This window comes from Blennius ocellaris (assembly GCF_963422515.1).
Source record: "Blennius ocellaris genome assembly, chromosome: 11".
Lineage (NCBI taxonomy): Eukaryota > Metazoa > Chordata > Actinopteri > Blenniiformes > Blenniidae > Blennius > Blennius ocellaris.
Window position 1 is genome coordinate 22892760 of NC_137660.1, and position 24895 is coordinate 22917654.

The following is a 24895-nucleotide window of genomic DNA, read 5'->3' on the forward strand; positions in this document are numbered from 1 at the left end:
AATCGTCAACAAGCAGCTGCTGTGGATTTGTTCCTCAGCTCCGGCTGGAACCTTCTTTGTTTTCTTCATCACAGGAAATTGTTCTCTACTTTTCTCCAGTTCTTCACAACATTATCAAAAAACTCTCTCCCCACAGTTCTGTTTCCATTTTCTGTTATATGTTTTTTCATTTTTAGTTCCAATTTTGCTGTGTGGCTTTTTTTTCGCCACAGTTTGCTTGTCAAATACAGTAATAATGGAGATTTTCTGTGGTACTGTAGCAGCATTATATTGTCACACAGTGACATCTAATGGTTTCAGACAGTATGTACAAATATATTTTGGTATATGAGTAGCTTCCTAACGTAAACACAAGACCAGCCAAAAAACAATGGAAAATGGTATCTGATGGTCCAGAAAATATGGTGAATACAGGCAGGACTCCTCACTTTTGTAATTTCAGACCTTTCCAGAAGACTATTTTCATGCATAAACCATTTCAGTTTCCTGCTCCTTCAACTTGTTGCAAAAAGCATAGAGGTTTTTGTCCTCAATGTGATAAAAGTCAAATCTCTTATCTGAGATACACCATGTTTGATGATAATATCAAAATCAATCCAGTGCAATCATTTTTCAGTGCAACTTCCAGCTCCAGTATTGTGATACATCTTGGCAATTTATCAGTTTTAAATGAGTGTTTTTATATCTTTTACTGCATGTTTTTATACTTTGTATTGCTCTTGTTTTAGACACTTTTTAAAAGCCTAAGTTGAACTTTTTGCATAGAAATCTTGTTCATGTATGCGTCTGTGGTTTTTGGTTTGGCATTTCGGCCATCTTGCCAGCATTTTCAAAAAGTTCCACCTTGGGAGCAGTTATAAAAAAGTTGCATTTGCAGTGGCTCCGACCACCTTTGTTGTGTAAACAGGATCCAGTTTGCTGGTGTAGCCTATGAATGCGTGTGACTGTCTTTCTCTGCACATGTCAAACCTAAAGACTGCAGGCCAAGTCCTTCCATGCTCAGATTCATTGATCAGCAAATAATACAATTTCACAAATCCATATTGTAAGTGTGTAAAGATTTGAATAATTCTATTTGATCAGATTCCTTTTCATAGATTTAAACAATTTTCCTATTATATAATATCATTAACACAAGGACACACAATCACTCAGGCTCCCTCATTATTACTCTTTTTTTAAATCAATATCTTCATCACTACCACCACCATTGTTTCAATATAAAGGACTATTGATAAATGAATATGTTAAGTGACATAAGTTATTTACAACCTCAACAATAAACAGTAATAAATACTACAAGTATGATTGAAATACATGTTTCTGGACTGTGAGAGGAAACCAGAGAGAGGGAGAACATGCACTCCTCAGTGAAGCAGGGACATTCTCACTAAGAGGTGAGACTGCTAACCACAGTGCTACAATAACTACAGGACTTGTGACATCCATATTAGTTTTTTTTTTTTTACATGTGCCACACTAATTTGAGCTTGTCATAAGATGGAAAATCAAATGTAGACTAAATTCAAAGTAATCAATTAGTATTATTAGACAGTCCCTTAATCCATTCCTGTCCCAGTACCTGAGATTACTGAAATAAAATGAAACCAAGGCATCTTTCATATTATCAGTTAACCCTTTAAGGCATATTCTCCTCATACAATTCCAAATACATGGACAAGCAGGTTGCTGATTTTTTTTTTTTTTTTTTTTTTTTTGTACATGTGAAATGCTCGTTCCAAGCAAGAACATGCTTCCAGGGATACTTGGCCTCCTGCTCATTATGGTCTTATTACTTCACTCTGACAATTATTGCTTCTTGTTGTAAATGAGACAAAGAAATATATATTTAAACGCATTTTTTGCATCTTCTTTCTCTTAAATGGACTATTGGCTTGGCTTGTCTCTCTTAACAGTAAACTGGTCATAGATGCCATAAAGCCCACACACAAGAGAACCCACTCCCCCCTCCACAGAATTTACATTTATTTTGTGGACTAATCACTGCTGGCTGGAGGCAGTGAGGGAAATGTGATTAGTGTTTGAGTTCTAATTAAGTCTGCGAAGCCTCACACACTAGCAGACAGGCTCGGGGAGCTGCATGCTTAGATACACACAGATGTAGTTAAAAAAAAAAAAAAAAAAAAAGGAGGGGATCAAACGCACTCTTTTACGCATGCTTTGCATGCATGCAGTAGATCAAACACATCGGCACACATGGGATCTACTGTCAAGAATGATGACGCAAATGCACAACAGTCAATCTGCTAACTATCTGCATCCCTCTCAGCTTTTGTCGCACACACAAGCGCGCGCAGCACTCCTGAGCCTGTCCGCTGCAGTGCCCAAGACGTCCTATCACACAATTACATCAAGTTTGCACACACACACACACACACACACACACACACACACACACACACACACACACACACACACACACACACACACACACGCACGCACGCACGCACGCACACACACACACACACACGCACACACGCACGCTCGCACGCACGCACGCTGACTCAGATGGATGCTGTTGGTTACGGTGCGCCCCTAGTGCCGGTGACGCGGTGCTGCAGCTCCTGCGCCGGGGTTAAAAAGCGGCGGGCGGCGCACCGGGGCCACAGTGTGGGGTGTGTTTGAACAGGAGGCACAGAAAAAAAAAAAGTTAACAGCGGATTTTTTTTCCAGGCGTCCGACCTGCAGCAGCATCCGTCGAGAACATCATGGCAAACAAAGCACAGCAGCCCCCTCACCTGCACCTGGCCGAGGTCACCGCGTCCCAGTTCCTCGACATCTGGAAACATTTCGACACTGACGGTAGGAGCGTGTTTTTTTCTTCTTTATGCAACAAAAAGTTAATGTGCTCACAAATCACGAAATAATGCATAATATGGATATCCCTCTTTCGGGAGGGAGCGGAACAAATGATGAATTATTGCTCCGACTGTGAAAAAAATTATCCGGAAAAAGAGTGAAATGAAAATTAAAACCCAGTGTCAAAGTTAAAACTATTAAAATATCAAAAGCAAAATGATTGGTGCCCCACAGAAGGACCGAAAATCCGAGGGAATGTGTCGTTTCGTTCTTAAATAAAAATAAAAGTCCACATAAATAAAAAGGGTTTGAAATAATTCAGGCCAAATATCATGAAAACATCTCGTTTCTTTTTGTTTTCCTGTTTTATGGATGTGTAAAGTTGCCATAAACTGGTCGCTTTCGCGTTAAATGGTGCGTAATAGCGGACTTTGGAGCAAATTCAGCAAGATATTTCCTGTTTTAAAAGAACATTTAATGCGTCTGGTTTTATGTTTGTTGAATAATAATTTAAACAAAAAAAACACTACCGAAACTGCAACAGAAGGTGTAACAGCCGCTATTGTATCTGTGTGAGAAATCGTAATAATCGTGTTTTAAATCACGATTTAAGCCGAGATCAGGCGGATCCATCTTCATCCCTGCGTCTTTTCGGCTTCAGTGCGCACAGTGCACTCCAAGTATCCGGGCACATTACGCACGGATCTTTCGTGAAACTCTTCATTAATGGATGCATGTTTTACACATTCTGTTAATGTGCTGTTTGCAATCAGTTACTCACCCGATCCGCGTTTTCCATGGAATCTGTAATCAATAATCATTGGCAGTTTGCATGTTCCCTTGAAGTAATTGCTTCTGAGTGATGCCACTCGGATTGATCCGGTTCTAATCATAAAAAGGCTTTTCAAGCGCATCAATAAGCTGGTGCACTTTCTGACAGGAAATAGTCCAATTTACAAGCTGATTTATGGCATGTCTTTGTCACACCATCACAAACACTTTTCACTACATCTCAATCCTGATTCATTACCTCTGTGTAGATATGTCTGAATGACAAGTTTCCCTTTCCCTCACATATCCAGCAGCAAATTGCAGCTGTACTGAAAGTTTCATAAGCCTGATTATGAATATTTGCATTTCATTTGGTCTGCAGACTCCTCATTGGATTGAGGACATACCGCAGGCTGAAAGGCTTAAATGTCCAGAGTGGTCAGTTGGAAGATTTCTTTCATCGCTATAAAACTTTTAACTCATTTGTCCTACAGTACATAGCTGAATTGCCAAGTAGGTTGCCTTTAAAGTGCAGAATTTGATACCTTACATTGTGCTAGATATGATGAGATAACATAAAACATAGTAGTGATTAGTTGCCACACATGATCCATCAATCTATTCATTTTCTCTCCAGCTTTCTCCAGCTCAGGGTTACAGGGTGCGAGAGCTGATCCCAGCTGACTCTGCGCAAAGGCAGGTCACACCTTGTACGGATCGCCAGTCAATCACTGGACAAATGCAGATGGTGCACTAATTAACTATGCATGCATGTTTGCTTTTTTCCCCTTTGGACTTTGGAGGGGGAAAAAAAATGATTATCTGGAGGAAAAGCCATGCACACACAGGAAGAACATGCAAACACTGCTCATAAACGGGGGGCCGGTCTCTGTGATACAAGAGTGCTAATCTCTCCATCATCATTCAGACACACAGAGATAACTCATTCAAATGAGAGAAAAATATTCGATTACTATGTATTTGTCATGGCTACTCACTTTTGAATATCGTACAATCCCACGTTTTCTATCAATCATATTGTACACCTGAAATATATGTTAAGTGTATTGTACCTGTTTGTTTTACACACACACGCACACGCACACACACACACACTCATGGGAATTAATTGTCAAGTTGATACCCGCACACATGTTGAAACATGTTCCACGGGGAAATCAAGATGGCATGAGGAGTGTGGCTGGGTGGAGGCGTTGAGGAGCAGCTGAGCTTCTCCACAGGAGTCACTGTGCAGAGATGGAGTTGTCATATGCACTATTGTCTTTCCTCACAAAGCCTGAGCCGAGGTCGGTCCTCGCAGGTGTTTATACATATCGTGCTTTGCAACAAGCCACTTTTAAAATCAAATACCTGCAGTCAGTCAGTGTGCGTCCACAGATTTGGATACAGAGTTTGATTCCTGCCGTCGTTGTTGGGAGTGTCTTCAGTGAGAGAGAGAGAGAGAGAGAGAGAGAGAGCGAGAGAGAGAGAGAGGGAGGAAAAAAAAAACAAGCGCTAATTTGTTTGCTCGGATTGAGCAAACATCTCTGAGTTGCAGATAAAAATACACAGGGGGCAATGCACCGAGAGATGATGAAACCACATATTCCCCTGTTGGCCCAGGATCAAATCTCATCTGGATTGCGTCTCATGCAGCTCATCTGCTCCGTGTCCCTCTCATCTTTCTCTGCTGTCTCCATCAGGCTTTTTCAACATACTCACTTCAAAGCTGCATAAGGAAACAACTACAGTCCCTTTAGCTAATTATAGAGCATTTCTGGCAATTATTTCAGAATCACCTGGATATGGAAATTCAGAACACTAAGCAAAATCTCCACCTCCCGAGTTAACCCAGCTGTGATCCCTACGCAAAATATTTGAATAGACAGGGCACCACTCTCCTTTGAAAGGCAAATGCACTTTATATAGGATTTAAATATGCACTTAGTTTGCACAACTGCCCACTTTCAGAGTTTTCCTGTGTTGGGGTTGAATTTTTGAATCCAAACTAAAAAGTAAAGCATCTTTACCAGCATCTCTGGGGAAATCTGTGCCCAGAGAGAGAGAGAGACAGAGAGAGAGAGAGAGAGAGAGAGAGAGAGAGAGAGAGAGAGAGAGAGAGTGTGTGTGTGTGTGTGTGTGTGTGTTTTAAGGCCAAAAGTGTTTTTTTGTGAACCTTTTATCTGGCTGGTTGGTGGAAGCTTTAAGTGCCTGAGCAGAAAGACCAAAGTACAGTATATGAAAGTGTGTTGGTGGGAGTCCTCTTATTATGAAGTGTAAAACTAGTTACTTGGCATTTAAATCAAATAATCTAGGAAGGAGCTGGAATTAGTTTTAAATTGAAGCTGCTGGCAGTAACTCATAATGTTGTTGTCATACAGTGGATATGGTATTTTACTGCAGGGACTGTTTACTGCATTACAGACAATGCATCACATAATACATCAGTTTGCCCCATTTCGTCCCCCTTATCCCAAACTCTCCCACTGCACATGCTTCATCCTCATCTCTTCTTAGACTTTGTAATGTTTTTCACATGATTTATTGTCAATAGTTGTTGGATCCAGCCATACATACTCACGGTCCTTGGTCATTGTATTCCTTCAGTAGCTTCCATACTGCAACATTTTCAAAACTTGCTGGTCTTTATCTCTAAATAAAGATGTAAAATGTAACTTTTCATAAATGTGAAGTACTCCACATGCACACTATTATTGCATTCATTAGATGATGTGCATATGTGTAAGTAGGTCAACAAATATTGTGAATAAAAAGGTTCTATCTGAATGTGAAACTCTGTTGGCTTTAATCACTACCTTAGGCGACGTTCACACTGCAGGTCTTGATGCTCAATTCTGATTTCTTGCTGAGTTCTGATTTCCTTGTGTGAACATTCACACTACATTTTACACTACCTCCATCAGATTGCAGTGTGAACATTATCCGACCCCATATAGTGACCCGCGTGTGCAGGAGAAGGTGTGACGGCACACAGAGTACACTGTTTACGGAAGTAGATATGGACGGAGATTCACTGACACAAAACCTTGCAATTTCCCCAAAGATTAATTGCATCACCAGTGTCTACGGTGTCTATTTCTTTTATTTGTTTCCTGATACATTTTGTGTGTCAGTGCCACCTCCTTCGGCGCAGATTCATAACATCAATCTCATATCAATGACCTGCGAATTGAAAAACATCAGATTCATATCTGAGTTGTTACTACATATGATTAAGGCCTGGGTCTGGTGTGCAAAAACTGGAATTGCAGGGTTCACACTGTCACAGAACAGATAGGATGTGGGTCACTTGTGAGCAGAAAATCAAAATTGGGTCTCTTTCGCTTGCAACGTGAACGTAGCCTTCGAGTCACCAGTTGCACCACAGCTGCAATTTATTTGACTGTGGGAGGAAACCCACATGCAGGGATAACATGCAAACTGGAACCAGGGACTTCCTGTGACCTCCACGAACCACTCCACCTCTTACTGGATCCATCAACAAATGGAAAGCTTTTCCAGGGTTAGATTTTGCAAGTTTTTTTTTAAAGTTTTTTATTATACTTACACTAAAACAATTCCTAAAATTGTGACTAAAGCTATCATTTTGTTATCTGTGGTTTTTAATAAAGCAATTTGATAAAAAGCATACTGGGAAAAGATTGTTCAACCTGCACAGTTTTCTTGCTGCTAAAGCTCTCTGGCGCCGCCTGAGAAGATGCTCATCCCACCCTTCAAAAAACCACAGACATAAATGAGAGTATAACTTATCGCTGCGTGCTCGATAATACCGGTTTTTGAGTGACTGGGGCACAATCACAAACAGACGCCACCTTCATAAATATCATAGGACGTATACATCTATGGCGGTGTTTATCGAATGGATGACAGCACTGCAGAAAATAATCTATGCATGAATCTATTTTTACTGTCATTTTATGCCTTTCGCCTTGTAGTTAATCACATCTTACCCTGTTTAATTATCAAGCAGGCCATTTCTCTCCAGAGTGCTAAATGTCAATAAGACCCACAGGAGGCAGGGTCTACAGCAGCGAGACATTTCGCTGTCCCACTTATTGAATTAGCAGAGTTTCTATTCATGACTTTTGATAAGGGAAAGCGCGTGTGCGTCTATGTGTGCGCAGACTTCCATGGACAGAACAAAGACGCTAAGACGCTGGCGAGATGGAGGGAAGGAGTTTAGATCAAAGATGACAGAGAGAAGTGGTGAGTTGGAGCGGGAGGAGAGGAAGTGGATGGCATGATAATCTTTGTTAGTGCTTAATGAGGCGCCTCTGCCTTCCAGGGTTTTATTGAAGCAGCCAGTCACATCGTTTGGAGCCATCTGTCCAGCAGTTCAGCGCAGTAGTTGTTGATGGAAAGCTGGCGTGGGCTCATGCACAGCACCTGGGTGAAGCGCTCATTTGTCCTCTGAATAGGTGCAGTCAGGGCAAGAATACCCCGAAAGAAGATTAAAATCTGATTAAAGCTGAAGACATAACAGTCATGGCCCTATGAGGTAGAAAGCACGTGACTGACGTCTCAGGTTGAACAATGACTGATGAGATAAGAACATGGTAAAGATGCTTTATAGAAGACTTATGCAAAGTCTTTCTCCTTTTTTTTTTCTTTTTTACAAAATATGATAATTTTTATCATTTGGATAACCTTCAGAAAGCAATCACTTGTGTGAAGTTTGCACGTTCCCTTTCGCAGCATTCAAACTCCCTGCAGCAGAAGCAAGAAGCAAGAAGTAGTTGTAGTGATAGAAGAAGAAGCAGGACATGTTCCAAAATACTATGCAACAAATAATGTGTTTCTTTTTCCTGATTATGTCAATTATAATAGAGATATTTCAGTAGAATAATAAAAAAAAATTAAATATTCTTATGTCACGAATTCCTCTCAAACCTGTGTTTTTGAACTGTGGAAGGAAAAACTGTAGAAAACTGGAAAAGTACAAACTTAGACTCAAACCCAGGAAGTTCTCAACATGAAAGGAGAAAGCTGACCTGGATGCATCTCAAAAAGCAAACTTTCACGACTTTCTTTACGGTAATATTCATCACTGATCTCTGGACTAGCTGAAGTCTCTATGAAGGTAAGTATTGATCTGAGGGGAATAAAGGAAGCGCCTCCTGGATCATCACCTTGAAAATTCAAGAAAAAGTCTTCCCTATAAATAGCCTGTCCTGGCATACAGTCCGACAAAGACAGTCCGTGAGGAGTGATCAGTTTGCATGGCGTCAGTCAATAGTGTAATCTATTAGAGGGGAAGGAAGAGAGTTACTGGTAAAAGGCTCATGTTTGAATCAATACCAGGCTAAAACAGTCGCGTTGTTTGACACCGTGACACTGTGACCACATCGGCACCTGAGTGGTTTTTGCATGTCAGCAATACAAAAAAAAAAAAAAAAAAGCCCAGAAAAGAAAAAAAAAAGTCCTGTGGTTTGTCGTAGTGACATGCTGTTATTCTCTTCCTCAGGTAATGGCTACATTGAGGGAAAGGAGCTGGAGAACTTCTTCAGGGAGCTGGAGATGGCTCGGAGAGGAGCCGGGGTGGTGAGTTCAAAGACCGGAGGGTAAAAGTCACTGCTCATTACGCCACCTTCGGGTTCCACTCAATGCACATTTTTTCCAGGACCCGACAAACCCCACATTCAGAGAAAACATGAAGGAGTTCATGCAGAAGTTCGACAAGAACAGAGATGGACGGATTGAGATGTCAGAGGTAAGATACATGGAAACCTGTGATTTGGAAAGCTTGTTAAAATTTTTCTTCTTTTCTCGTTAAAATTTTTCTTCTTTTCTCACATTCAAATGAGAACTTTAACACTTGTTTTGCTTGATGTTGAATTCTTTTCTTTTATTCCTGTCTGAGTTTCAGAAGTGATTGGTTTAATTTTTCTGATCCCACTTTCAGAACACATAGTAGTAGAACCCAGTCTTTATGTCAAGCTAATAAAACATTTCAACATGTCAACAAATGGAATATTTCCTTCATGCAATCCCAACTAAAGAAACTGATTTATTTTGCAGCAGAATACAATGATCCAAACATATTACGAGGCACTATCTCAGACTTAAAGATGATTTACTTCTAAACAACCTTCAACAACCTTCCTGCAGAATTCCTTCAGAAATATGCAAAAACAGGGAGTTTACAAAGGGTGATCTCACTAAATACTAATGTCTCTTCTGTCCAGTCAATCTCGGGGTGTTTGGGTGTATTGATCCCTGGCTCACAACTTTTAAAACTGCTCAGACCTTAAACAAACTGCAGGGAAAGGTGTGGGACGTCTGCTCTCTGCGGAGGGATAGAAAAGTTGTAAAAAAGAAACCTGAGATTCTTCACAGAGCTAAAAATAACATTGCAATTCAGATGCTTCAGAGTCCCGCTCGATACTCCTGATCGATTGCGTAAACGTGGTCTACATGATGGTCTCTGTGGAGCGTCAGTTTGGGATATTGCTTTTCCACAATTTTACCACTCTCAGAGTGCGATCTGGAAAGGATGTGAGGAGCAAAGCTTATGCAATATCAATAACCCACCCTCGGATTGAAAAAGCTGTAAATAGGTTTTATGTTCGGATGCCTGCATTAACACAAAGACACAATGTCTTTCAACTCTCAAAAGTGCTATTTTTGATAAGTTTTTTCAGACTTTGGAAAAGCCCAACTTGTGAGGTTACAGCTCTCTATTATTCATGTCTGAGGTGCCCATTTGCAGACAAAAAGCTCCCCAAACGCCACCATCTTATGCTCTCACCTCCCATTTCCCTGTCGTTTGTCTCTCCAGCTGGCCCAGATTCTCCCGACTGAAGAGAACTTCCTGCTCTGCTTCAGACAGTTTGTCAGCTCCAGCACTGAGTTCATGACGGTGAGTGCATTTCTCAATGTTTCAAGATTTTTTTATTTTGTTTTTAAATTGCAAATCTGTGGCTGCTCCTCTCCACAAATTCAGCCATTCAGTCTCTTCTTTTCTTTGACTATTTGTGCCTATCGATCTCTACAAAACACCACCAGACATTATAGACTAGAGTCAGTCAGCTGTGTTCTGCTTTCATGTTCTTCTTTGTGGTTGTTTTTCCAAACTATAGTGCTCAGTCTCTGTCAGTCGGTTAAATTTGCTTTTGTTAGTTGATCATCATTTGCATTTTTCTTTCATATTCAAAATAATTTGGAGTTTGCAGGGAATCGCAATATCATTTAAGCATAATTTATTCCAGGTCAGATCATGTAAATTTGTGATATATTGTGCAGCTGGGATGCAAATAAAGTATTATATTCATCCAGTGGCATCGAATTGAGTCTTCAAATTGAATGTAGAGAACCTGTTGTGACAGGAAATCTTCAGTGCAAGCTGGAATCACTTACCTACAAACAGATCAGCCACAGAAACATAATTTCTTTAGCTCCCAGTGTCATTTAAGACTAATCTAATGAGGTTAGTATTACAAATTCAAGTACCCTGGTCAAGACAAGCAGCTGCACAACAAACTGTGGCAACAACCAGTAGCAATAAGCCTGACAAACATAAAACAGAGATAAAACTTACCATATTTACTGGACTATAAGTCACATCTTTTTTGTCACGCTACCAATATAGAAAAAAAGACATGCATATCAATATATATTGGTATTTACCATCTGAGACCAGTAGATGTCACTGTTTGACAACAGAATGCTGCTGCAGTACCACACAAAACTCCTTTATTATGACTGTGTTTGACAGAACAAGAAAAATATCAGCATAAAGAAAACACAGGAAACTAAACGTTTTTCAAAGTAAGACACTTGTGAAATGTTTGCTTTCATGAAAGAATCAAGATATTTGGCTGTTGAGCGATCTTTCAACATTACCAAAAAATCTCACTAGACTTGGGTGTGAATGAAATCGTACACTTCAGCAATGTGTCTTCTTATGCAAATAAATCAAGATAAATAAATCAAGCTTGTTTAGTCTGGTGTCTGATTTGGAGCTATAAATCTCCCAGTGAAAGTAATTCAAAACATTAGCCTGTATCCACACAAACTTTGGCTTGTCCTGTCAGTCCATTTTAACAGTGACGTCTCGTGGCCCAAGATTGTATCTACTAGTGAAATTTGATATATAAATCACATAACCAGAAAAATTCTTTAAAAAGTGCCACCTACAGTTTGGAACATACAGAAACACTAGGATGAGAATCTTATCAGACAAGTCTGCATCCCGCAATGTGACCACGTGATCAAACTCTAGTCGAGTAATAACAATAAGATTTCAGTTTTAATTTTGTCTGTGCTTCCCATTCACTGCTGACAAGTATCCCCTCCATATGGTGTTTTTCAGCAAAATCCCATCTTCTTTAACTGGCAAATATTTCTCAGTGTTTTTCAATTTTCGAGTGAAAACAAATCGGTATCTCGAATCAAGACACACTATTGCGGATTTTCCGCACTTTTTGACGTGTATGTGTTCCCGTTTTAACCACTTTGACTGGCACGTTTTTTGTGGAAACTGTCATGGCACACTATTCCTGAACGGTGTGCACATTTTTATGTGGTTTTTCTGTACATGCTATCAACAGTGTGGGACTAGCTATGATGTGCCAAAAATCTGTTGGAAGTAAAGGATTTTTTATTAAAAAAAAAATTTTTTTAGATGAGCACCTCTGAGAGTAATCTTTGCCTCTTAAAGAGACAGGCACACAGAATAAAAATATTCCCAGTAACAGACCAGCATTGTAAGCAGAGCCTTTTGCTTTTTGATAAAGGCAATAGATTTTCATAACTGACTGAAAATAAGCGGTTAAATAATCTGGATAAACACATCGAAAACCTCAACCATTCATCTTCTATTATTATTTGGGCTACTCGGGGTTGTGGGTGCTGGAGTACGCAGGTTACACCCTTAATGGGTCACCAGTCCATGACAGGACAAACACAGAGACACACACTCCTAAAGTCACACCTATGGAAACTGAAGAGACATTATTTAGCCTCACACATGTTGAGCCTGGACTCAAACCTGGGACCTTCTTGCTGTGAGACAAGAGTGCAACCCACTACATTACAGAGCAGTGCTTATATAAAATATTAAAAAAAGACATGTCCTACTTGCGTGCAGTTAAAACATTAGCCAGACTGGTGTACACATTATAACCCTTGAGATTTGCAGAAATGCATGTGCATGCATCAAACTTAGTAAAAATTCTGTAAATGATCATAAATGTGTTGAAACATTTAGTGTGAACCATAGTTCCAAAACCTTGTGCAAAGGTGAATGTCTCTTCAGTTTTATTGCTATGAATCTGCCACATTTTCAGTTTAGGAAACCCTTTTAACATAAAAGAAATAAAGAAATCCAGACGTTTGAGTACAGCGGTGAATTTTAAAGCATGAATGATTGAAGGAACAAAAAAAAAAATGCTTCTGTGGAGGAAACCTGAAATATGTTGAAAGGCAATAGAAAGAAGAAATCATTTATTCCACAAAATGCCTCCTGAAGATAAGAGAGGGGTGGGAAAAAAGAAAAAAATGGCAGATTTTATGTTAGATCTGCTGCACAGAAAGAATGGAACCAATTACAAACCAATTACAGAGTGAGGAAGAGGCAGCCCTCATCTTCTGTGTCATACTGGGGAGGAATAATGAAACGAGGGGAGGGGGGAGGAATGAGGAAGAAGGTGTGGAATGGGAGAAAGACAGAAAGCGCGGAAGAGAGAAAGCAGCAGCGTAAATGAAACGCCGATAGAAAGTTTGAGAACATAAAACAAGGGAGGGTAGGGGGGGGAGTTAATCAGTCTTTGTTGAAGGTTGAGGGGCGGAGGAAGTGGGCAGAGAGGTTTTTAAAGGGTTAGAAAGAGGGAGCAGAACCTTCTATTTTCAGAGTCATATATAATGGATAACACTACTGTAGCAGAGCCCAGAGGAGGAGGAGGAGAAAGAGGAGAAGGAGGAGAAATGAGAAGAACATCCATCTTTGATAAGGAGCCCTTCTTTGGTTTGGACAGGGACAGCTGCTAGATTAAAACATTCATTAAAGTGACTTTCTGTGCCCCCCCCCCCCCCCCCCCCCCCCCCACCCCCCCCCCCCCGCCTCGTATGTGGGCGAACAAGATTGTATTGAAAACCGTGTGATTACGGAGACAGTATGGACCTTTGTGGTTGTCCCGTCCGGAACGATTTCTGCTCCACAATCAGAGGAAAAATCAAACCCTCAACACAGTTAAAGAGCGAGCAGAGAGTCGATCCGGGGGGATTTATGTTGGGACAGGTGGTGGGGGGGGGGGGGGGGGGGGGTGGTGGTGGGGGGGGGGGGGGGGGGTTTGTTAATCACTCTGAAGAGGAGTTCTTTGTGTATCAGTGCTGAGAAAATACTTTCAATCCAATTTTTCCTTTTGTTATGTTGATTGCTTTTCAGGCATGGAGGCGATACGATACAGATCGCAGTGGCTACATCGAAGCAAATGAACTGAAGGTAAAAAAGTATCGCCCTGCAAGCAATCACTCTTTATTTGCTTTTCATTCATATTTCATCTTCCAAAATATCACATATTTGTTTCATTAGTTAATCTGTTTATTTTCTCATATTGATTTTAGGTTGTTTGTTTTCTTCTCTTCTCCCCCCCCAAACACTATGCACATAATCACGAATGTAAAGTAAAAATTTACACACTCAGGTATTGCATCATCTGTAATCTCTATATTTTAAGTTTGTTTATCAACGAGGACATGCTACAAATATATATCTACAATATGTCTATATTTGTATGCATATTTGTCTTTGTATGCTCTCGATGGTCCACACTATGTTGTTTACTCTAATAAAGCATGAGAAACAAATGGAGATTATTCTTCTATATTTTGTTTTGTTTTGTTATTTGTTAAATAGTAACCGCATTTTTAAATGTAAAAATTCTATTTTACATTAATTGAATGTTTCTTTGCTGATAATATGTGTCGGCTAAATCTGAAGCTACAACTATTAGGTCAGCACAAGGAATCTATATTTTTTGTGTAAATTATTATACTTTTTTGTGTGTTCCTAATGTGATTAAATTCATATATCTATCATTAATGGGAGACATTTTGAGATGCTATGCAGTCCCTTGCTTTACCCTTAACATAGAAATCTATTCATCACACTTTTCATAAAGTTAAAAATATACATGTATAGAATCTTTATATTTCGAAGCCAACAATATATACCTTTCTACATACTTGGGTAGATAATGGGTAGAATGGCCTAGTTATTGTTTTGTGTCTTGCAACGATACTACAAAAACAGCTAACAAACATTTCTAAATAAACATGCCAATATTAATAACCCCCACACTGTGAGGCGTAATGTCTGACTTTTTTGTTTGAGCAAAAGTGAATTAAGCTCAAATAATTAAAGTTATTGGTCAGCAATGTAGACTCTAAACATCATTTTCCCCATTGTCCATGTTGTGAGTTAAATGGCCACCAGAGGGAGCATTCATTGAAAAAGATAGGCTGTGATAGTGCCAAAGCATTGAAAATAATGTTGGTTCTCAACAAAAATAACAATGCCAAATATTTCCCTTAGCAATAATGATTAATAGCATATTTAAGATTGAATAAAAGTTCTTCAAACCAATAAAAGTTAAAAGCAGCAAAGGTAAACACACATACTGTCATGTCCTGTCAGAGTTTAAGTGCAGCTCATTCTGAAATTCCTTTCTGACAATAGGATAGTTTATCTGCAAAGAACCCCCTCCCCCCCAAAGAAAAAAAACAGCATTTAACCAAATCCTTTTTCACTTCCACACCTCGTGTGGAAACCTTGTCTTATTATATAAAAGGAAGCGTTCCACACTGGGGAGCTGAGCTTGGACGGGGTCAGCGAATGCACCACATTAGGCTGCTTGTGGGAATTCATTTTCATCCAGCTGACCAGGTGCAGATGAGCTCCTCAGGTGTGCCTTTTCCGGAGCTTTAGAAAAATACAGATGAGATCTCAGACAGCAGACATAAGTGTGAGCAGACGTGGAAAATATTGCTTAATTTCTTGCAAATGATCTATTTACTTAACTACAATCACTGCGATGGTTGAATTTGACTGTTTACCTCAGCGTAAATTTACCTCATTTTCTTCAACAGTCTTCTTCAACTTCACAATCTCTATGTTAAAAACATGGGAGAGTTCTAGTTTCGTGAAAATTCTCCAATTCAAGAGAATTCTAGTACGTAAGAGAGTTCTGAATTTTTGCAACATGGGAGGATTCTTTCATTTGGAAGAGTTTAAGATGTATGACCTTTCCAATACACTTGAGAGCTCTCAATGTGTATAATTTATAAAACATGGGAGGGTTCTAGATTCATGAGAATTCTTAAAGACGTGATAGCTCGTGACTTGTGAAAGTTACCAAACACAGAAATTCCTTCAGAGAGTTGGAGATTAACAAACATTTTAGAACATGGGACAGATTTATTAAAATCCTACAATTTGAGATTCTAGAATGAGAGTTAAAGAATTCGAGAATAGAATTTAAGATCAATGACGATTTCTAGAACATCTTAGGGTTCTCAATTTCTATATTTCTAAAATGAATTTCTAAAATGGAAAGATTCCGAAAAATTGTGGAGCCTGTCACTTCTTGATTTATAGGAATTTTAGTGTTGTGTGCGAGAAAGTTTGAGTCATTTAGGTTCATACAATTGTTTGGAATTCTAGAACATTCGGGGATTGTGAAATTTGCAGGAGTTCTACATTTATGAGAAAGCTAGTATTTGTGAGGATCTAAAATTCTTTCTACAGCTTCCTACGGTTTGTTGCGCTGGCTTTAACAACACCGCGTTATAGAAATATTTAATTGCAAAGTATTTCAGGTTTGTGAGATTGCATTTTTAGAATATATTTTAAAATATGTTCACAATCACTCATTGCAAGTATAGTGATAGAATAGTAATACAGCCATAAAACTGTCAACCAATGAAGGAAGTTCCACAGCTTGAACTACATATTTCACACATATGCCACACGATGACTTCTGCGCGTTCATGTCATAGAAAATCCCTGATGGTGTAGAGCCATTTCCTTTTTTTTTTCTACTCTGTGTGTGTTTCTGTCCTCAGGGCTTTCTGTCAGACCTGCTGCAGAAGGCGAACAGACACTACGATGATCAGAAACTGCTGGAGTATACGCAGACCATAGTGAGTCTCTCTCTCTCTCTCTCTCTCTCTCTCTCTCTCTCTCTCTCTCTCTCTCTCTCTCTCTCTCTCTCTCTCTCTCTCTCTCTCTCTCTCTGCATACAGTACGTGCAGTTTAATTATATTTATTACCGAGTCGTGATTTTCAATACTAAAAAAACAAAAATAAAAAAATAAACATAAGGCTTCTCTCCAAAGAGGACTTACACAAATAGGACTTAATATCAGACTTCGGTTTATGTGTGAAAACCAAGACCCTGGGAGCATGAATGAATTCAGCACAGTATTTATATGCACTCAGAATGAAAGCTGTTCGTCAGTGGTGGCGGCCGCAGTGCGCTGTAGCTGAGTAGACGTCATGTCCTGCAGGTCGTGAGCTTTCAGCCCAGATGTGCTCACATCTGCTTCTACCCTCGAAGCCCCTAAGATGAACTGACCTGATTCTCTCAAACTGATTCTTCAGCTTAACGTCCACTCCCAGATGTTTATGGTGGGAAAAAAAAAACAGCGAGAGTTTCTAGGTAGAAGTATTAGTCAGATGCTGCTGGTTGAGCTTTTGCTTGAGGCAATTCTCTCTTAATGTATAGTTGTAGTTCATTTTACTCATACATTTTAATGCCTTGACTTTAAATGTAGCTTTTTTTTAAATAAGGTGTAAAGTGTATTATGAATGAATTGTATTATCCATCCATCCTTCCTTTTTAGCACTTATATCTTATTAATATTAATAAATTGTGACCAAGCACACCTACCCCAAAGATTTATGAGAGTTGAAGAAATTTAATTTTTAAGAGGGTTCATTTCAAGTCTCCAATTTTAATCAACATGCCAGCGTTTTGTACTTTTACCATGATGAAAATCTGTAACACAGTAATCACCATTGATACCTCCTTCAAATAAAATGATCATCATCCTGAAATTACCTGTGAAACCAATAATTTATTAATATGTGGAAATTGGTTACGAGCGGAAGAATCTGGGAACATGGGTCACATTATAATTAAAGGCTTAATCTGTAGAGGTCTATAATCGGTCACTGCTGGTACACTCAGAGGTCGTCAAAGCATTTTAATTCATGTCGATTATCCCTTTCAAATATATGTTTTTAAGAGAAATTAACAAGGAGAAATCATGCTGGGCCCATGTTAGCCTGCCCCACACTTTGAGAACCATAAAGAAAGATTCCAAAGTCCCGACAATCAGGAACAATCGTGCGATACGGTAAATGTGTGAACCAGTACCCAAATGCGCACCCTGTTGCTCATTGTTAGCGTTGGAAGGAATATGCCTCCCTGTGATCCACATACTGCCCCTTCTGCTTGATTACTTTTACCACCTTCTGAGGGAAGCTACCTCACAGCAGGTCAGGCAAAACTGTCGTCTCTCAAGCACTGAGAATAGGAGTTACATGATTAAAACGACAATATATGTATTATGGCGCTGCGCAATTAGTTTGGATAGTGTTGTAGGCATGTAAAAATGGAGAACACATTGAAAACTGCAACTCACAGCTATGAGAGAAAGAAAGTATAAGCGCATGTATCTACAGCCAAGTGTCTTTGTATTAGTTTTAGCTTCTGTGATACTCTCTCCTCCCAATGTCATTCTCAGTGCCTTTTATTTTAATATTCTGCACAAAGCCACTCACAATAAGAAGGTTTATGGATGGTGGCTTTACTAGCCCTCTGCTAAGAATCTGTGAGTATGCAAAAGATGTGGAAATGCAATAAAGACAGAAGCATTTTATGTTCGATCTCTCGGTCTGAGGAGCTCGTGGGACTACACTCGCCTTCATTTTGACAGCGCGCGCCTATAAAAAACTTCCCTTTCAGCTTCTTGTTTGTCTTATTCCGTCTCTGCTCTGCTTTGTAGCTCAGGATGTTTGATCTGAACGGGGATGGGAAGTTGGGCCTGTCTGAGATGGCGAGGTAATGTGCGATTTCACCAGCTTCTGCTCACTGTATGAACATTGAGGCGCATTGGCAGACGATGATGTTCAGTCGTCGTCAATTCGAATGAATAATTTAAGCGCCGATTGTGTCCACTAATGAATTCCTTCTGTCCTCCAGGCTTCTGCCTGTTCAGGAGAATTTTCTGCTCAAATTCCAGGTAGGAAACAAACACTGAGCGGCTCATGCAAATCACAATATTACTCACAAATAAATCCACTTTAACGTCTGTCTACATTTATTAACACATGATTAGAATTCAACTAATCACCGGCCAAACTTTTTTTGCAGGGCGTCAAGCTGACCTCCGAACAATTCCTTGAAATCTTCACGTTCTACGACAAGGTTGGTGACATTTCATTCCACAGGAAAAAAATATTTTCTATGTCTATCTTCAATAAAATAGACTACTTTTACACCAGTTGTTTTAAGTAAAGATTATATTAATACATTCAGCAAGGATCAATATAAAGCTGTCAAATAAGCTTTTATGTGATATCAGTTGTACACAATATGTAACTTTCGAAGTAAAAGCTTTCAAACAGTATCCATTTGGTCATAAATCATCTTTCTTTGGGATTCCCATGAGCAGATTCTTTCACTCTGAAATACAAAAATCGAATTATTGAGCTAAAAAATCTGCTTGGCATGTCCGCGTGTCAGTCTGTCCATGACAGCTTGCAGTCATTACAGTGGAGAAGTTATTAAATATCAACTAAATCTTTTTTTCTTTCAGTCTTACAACAAAAGAAACATTTCTTATACTGGAAGATACACATTAAACCTGGTATATATACCATGGTAAAGTCTAGGCAAGTATAGTGAGCATAAGTAATGTAATTATTTCTAATCTCTCACTCATGCCAAGTGGTGATTATTTGAATTATTCAGTAGATTGTCATTGGGATCTATAGGTATTATATACCATTTACAGGCATGTGATAGGGTTTTTGTTGAGAGTGCCCTGCTAAGCTTTTATTTAAAAAAAAAACTAAACGGAAACTGTTGTATCTGTTGTGTTCATGGTTTTGTGTTAGAAATTAGTTATTTTTTGTTTAAAAATCTACGACTCTACAAAGGTCTTAGTGTTTGTACTCTGTCCAAGAAAATGAGCCATGCTTGGCACACCCATCTAATAGTAAACAACTCAGGGTGGTTAAACAGTGGTTCAGCTCATGGCCATATTTTCCACATTAGCTACAGATTGGGGAGGAGGGACTACGGGAAGCCATACGAGACAAGACACCATGAAAGAGAGCAGAGTAGCAGATGAGAGAGAACATCTGCTCAGTCAATTCCCTTCTCCATGATAGCTTGTGAGTTTGTGTGAGCCTTTGAGATGAGCTATAATCTCAGTAACTTTAGTTTTTCATATGGAGTTTTGGAACGCTTTTATTCGGAATGGGAATCGATAACCGGATCTTGTTGAGATACATGTTTGAGTAAATGTTTGGTTAGGAAATACTACCAGTATGCAGAAACATCCGCACAAACAGCAGGGATAACCTTTGAATAAATGTCACGTTTTTGATCCCCTCCGGAGTGAATTTCGACCCAGCAGTGGCAACATTACCACTTCCTCTTCTACATACTGCATGTTCCTTTTCCAAATGAGAATCCATGAGGGAATCCATAAAGAACCAAATTGTTAAGCAGAATCGAAATGGAATCGGAATTGTAAAAATCTTTGGAATTCCCATCCCTGGCTTTAGTCATAGCTGCAAAATTCCAACAAAACTATTTTAGTGTTTGAACAACAGCATCAGACCCATTTGTTGTTTGTTTTTTTTGCCATGCCTTGAACTTTTAATCAAATTCACGAGCTTCAACTTTCCCTTAAATCAGCTCGTATTTTTCTCATTAAGTAATGACCATTCAAGCTCAGTATTTTTTATCTTGTTTTGATTTGTTGCTCATGTCCAGGCCTCATTTAATTCACCATCTTGGACAGTAAAGTTTGACAGCGGCAGGAAGTGAGCGGAGAGCAGTCTGTCATGGCGGCGGCGGCGTTGTAGCGTGGGTGGAGTCCGGGTTGCGTGCTATGCTGGTGTTGGCTTGAAATGAAGGCTTCTACTACTTCTAGCTCACTGGCAGAGGACAGGGTTGAATACTCAATTATAGATGAACCTGTTCACTGCAGCACATTCATGTAGACACCCTCTGCGAATGGACTGCTACCATTTATGTGTGTAATTAGCTTCATCATTTCGTTATGAGCTCGGCCCTGCAGCTTCTGTCACTGGTGCTGAGAGATCGCGGGCAGAGCAGAGCAGAGTCAGTCAGCTGGACGCTAACATGGCTCTCTGTGTTTCGGCAAAATCTATGCGAGGAGGACTCGAGAAATGGCTGAAATGCAAGATGGCACACACGAGCAAGAGCTCGACCGATACCTGACGTCGTTCCCGTTTCTTCACAAAACTCTGCAGAGTCTGATCTTTCATCCTGAACAAGGAAAATAAGGAGAATTCACACTTTATTCCCGAGATCTGGGACACTTCAGTCTCACTTTGTGCACATCAAAGAGCATCTCCCAACACTGAAGAAATACTGGCAAAGACACTAAACGCTGAAGGCGTCTAGAGGCCGAGCCTGCATGAACACAAGGCGCTTCTGTGCCACTTGCCGAGGGAACACTTGCAATGATTTGGACTTATTTTCTGGCCTCCAACTCTAAATATCACCATGAGACGCAACTCATTAATTAGCAAAGAGGATTCATATTGACTTTGCAGCTCAAACCCTGCAAAGACTTATGAATGGGAAGTCTTTCTGGCTTGACATTCATGAATGCTGCCTTTAAAAACTGAATGAGTCCAAGCAGCATGAAACATAAAGCTCAGTATTTTAACATCATTAAAAAGTCTCCAATTTACAGGGATTAAAAGAGAATCAACCACCAATTTAAGCATCTGTTCTGCTGTTGTTAGATGGTTTTTGTTCTGCTATTGTTGAGCAAGATGAGTCATTTACTAATTTATTTATTTTTTTGGCTGATATGCTAATATTTATCTTCTAATGCCTGACTGTAGATGTACATAATTTTTCCACCTTACAGAGAACATTTGATCCCTGTTCACGTGAAAAGCGACATTTTGGATGTCCGTTTACACGACAATGGTGTTTGGAGCCACTGAAAAGGACTGAAATCAAAATGTTTGATAAGCATAAAAAAAAACAAAGTACATTGAATGAAATTAAAAAAAGGGGGGGGGGGTTCAATTGAACTCAATAATAATCATCATCATCACTTAGTTAACTTACTCATGACTTGAGTGAGATCTTGCAACTTTTGTGGAAACTTTTGAATGCCAATATTAAAATTCTGTATCTCATTGACAGGATGGGAACGGCTACATCGACGAGCATGAGTTGGAAGCTCTGCTACGAGACCTCTACCAGAAACACAAGAAGGTAAGACGAGGATGAAGTGTTGGACTTCCATCATTATGGTTTACAGTGTTTATGTTTACCAGTCAATCAGTTTGTGTTTGTACGACTCTGCTTCTTGGATTAAAAGCTTTTGCTGATCCCTCGCAAACGACTGAAGATTTAAAAACTCTTTATCCAGGATGTGTTTATGAGGGTAATAGGATTCCATCTCTATGACGCTTTTGTCGATGTGTGACTTCTGAAATACTTCTGGTCTGCTGATAAGGCTTAGAAAAGTTAATTATTTTATCTGTCGATTAAATAAAAGTTTTGTTGTTTTTTTTTAACATCAATATCCCAGAAACAATGTGTGTGAAAAATGCTCAAACAATAGTTTTGATATATTTGTAATCACTGTTGAATTTGCTGAGGGAAGATTATAGGGACACTAAAGACACCAAAAGATTATTTTCACTAATAAAACTACTACAATTGGACTTATAATCACGTGTACTACCATCAAATATGCTAAAGTGCCAAAGTATATATTGCAGATATTGAACATTTGATGCTTTCACTGCAAGTTATCTTGTTTTCAAAGGAGGTAATTTGAGAAGTCATTAAAAGTGATCCACTGCTGTAAACAATGTATAAAACTATCTGGCTTCTTTGCTATTACTCTGTAAATGTCTGTATTTTTACAGACATGCTTCATTATAAGCATTGTAACTGTTTAAGGACTGATAAAAAAAGTTGAATTCTGGCTGGCAGTGATTGTAGTTTGTCTTCGTATTCAAGCACGAACAGACTAATGCCACCGTGAAACAGATTACAAGTTTCTAGCATATATGAAAACAATCATACTTTCAGGACAATTTGTTATTTTATTTAGGCTTTTTCAAATATGTGACATACATCATCTTGTTGATTAAAACTGGTTTGAGTGGTTTGATTGGTGCTTCACTGGCTTTACTCAGCCCGTCATCTATCCTTGTCTCTCATTAAAGGAGGTGGACGTGAAGAACCTGACGGGCTACAAGGAGAGCATCATGAGCCTCTCCGATGGGGGGAAGCTCTACCGCAACGAGCTGGAAATCGTCCTGTGCAGGGACCCAATCCTGTGACTCCTCCTCCTCCCCTCCTCTCGCATATCATTGTTTTCTCTGCCTGCCCCGCCCTCTTCTCTCCCAAGACCACATCCACCGAGTGGCAACTTATATCAGGTGCATGTGCCAGACACCCACCCCTCCCTCATCCTGCCAGTCATTTCCTAAACTACCTCTCCTCCTCCTCTTCCTCCTCAAAGTGACAAAGAATGATGAGTTCACCGTCAGCACGCATCGGCTCCTCTCCTTTCTTCAAACTCTTTACTTTCCTCAATCTGACCTTCCACTCCTAACATGATCCCCCTGAAAGCTCCAGACTCTCTCTTCCTCCTCGAAACCATCTCTGACCTCCACATCCATGCGGTGCTTGACTCGCAACGCCCAAACCCCGTCCCCGCAGGAAGTGATTGATTGATTGATGGATTGATTGATTGATTCCCTCTTGAACCTTCACCCTGGCTTCAGTGCCTCCCACCTCCTCCATGCCCCTTGCTTTTTCAACTTTGCATTAGATATGATATATATAGCAAAAGAAAACTGCAGACAGGTGTATTTCAATCGATTGCATTTATAGTCTATGATGGAACTTATAATGGTTTTTCCACCTCCATTCCTCCTGAAATCATCTCGTTCCATTCTCTTGTGTACCGTTGCCCTGCCATGGTTTTCATTTTCAATGTTTGTTTTTGGCTGATACTGTCAATTGAAAATATAAATAAAATATCTTAAGATAAAATTATCCTTTGTATTGTATGAACATGATTTTGTACCAGAAACTCTCTTCAAACCCAAGCAATGTTGTCTCATCCTCCCTTTTTCCATACCAACTTGGCCAATTTTAATCAAAACTTCCCAGCTTAAAACTGCTCCCTTGCCTTCAATCGACCAGCAAACACATAAAGAGGGATTAGCAATGGTTGCAAATCCCAACAAGAGTAAGACGGTGGGCAGTGAAAAGCTTTCGCAAAGTTACTTCCGAGGCAAACTAAAACTAAACCCCCCCTGATGTTCGTGGTCAGCCTTGAGAAACTTAACACAAGCAAACTCCTAATGCTTCTAAAATTCAGATGCATTGCTTTGCACACAGAGGAATCAAGAAGTTTATAAAAACGATGCATGCTTCGCTGTAGCTCCGACTCAGACAGCTTTATTATGTCTCTCTCCCAGTTACATAATCAAAATAACTGAAGGAACGACTGAGGTGTTTTTGCTGAGTTTGCACTGACGATGCCATCATTTTTTTTTGTTTTGTTTTGTTTTTATTTCTTGATCGGAATAAAATTAAACATTATGCATTAGAAAACATTTTAACTGTGTCTTTAGTAGTATTCCTGAAGAACCTGAACAAACCACAGCCTCGTAAAAAGTTATAGTTGACCAAATGGAATTTTACTTGTCTTTAAGCATATTAAGGCATAGGTTACTAATGTGAAGAACTGACACCAACACTGTGACTAAAAGACAAATCACGCTACTAACTGACCTGGAGTCGCCCAATATGCAATTTAAATGCTTTCATTATTGAAAATGGTGGTTGGATTTGATGCCTCATAAATGTTGAACTAAATCATCGGGGCGAGCTAATCTAATCTGGCATAACCTGAAATCGAGAAAAAAAAAAGATATGGTGTGCTTCAGAAACCCTTAAATGTAAATTTTAAAAAAAAGAAGAAAAAAAAAGATGCAAACCCTGTTACATAAAGTCTGTAATAAAATATAACT

General features: G+C 39.5%; 1 protein-coding gene across 4 annotated transcripts; it reads left to right on the forward strand.

Annotated features, from left to right (window-relative positions):
- Positions 1-2729: 2729 nt before the first annotated feature.
- On the forward strand, positions 2730-23191 carry calb2a (calbindin 2a; the record flags this gene model as incomplete). 4 transcript variants are annotated; one of them, XM_080505213.1, is made up of 11 exons in its annotated part: positions 2730-2823; positions 9077-9153; positions 9233-9322; positions 10391-10471; positions 13997-14053; positions 16675-16752; positions 18622-18677; positions 18819-18858; positions 18990-19043; positions 22038-22109; positions 23072-23191. In XM_080505213.1, the coding sequence occupies 11 exons, from the start codon at positions 2730-2732 to the stop codon at positions 23189-23191; spliced, it is 819 nt and encodes a 272-aa protein (XP_080361339.1). The 4 variants fall into 4 exon arrangements, with proteins under 4 accessions (XP_080361339.1, XP_080361340.1, XP_080361341.1 ...); XM_080505214.1 differs by having other exon boundaries at positions 23075-23191; XM_080505215.1 differs by having other exon boundaries at positions 23078-23191.
- Between the last annotated feature and the right edge of the window lie 1704 nt (positions 23192-24895).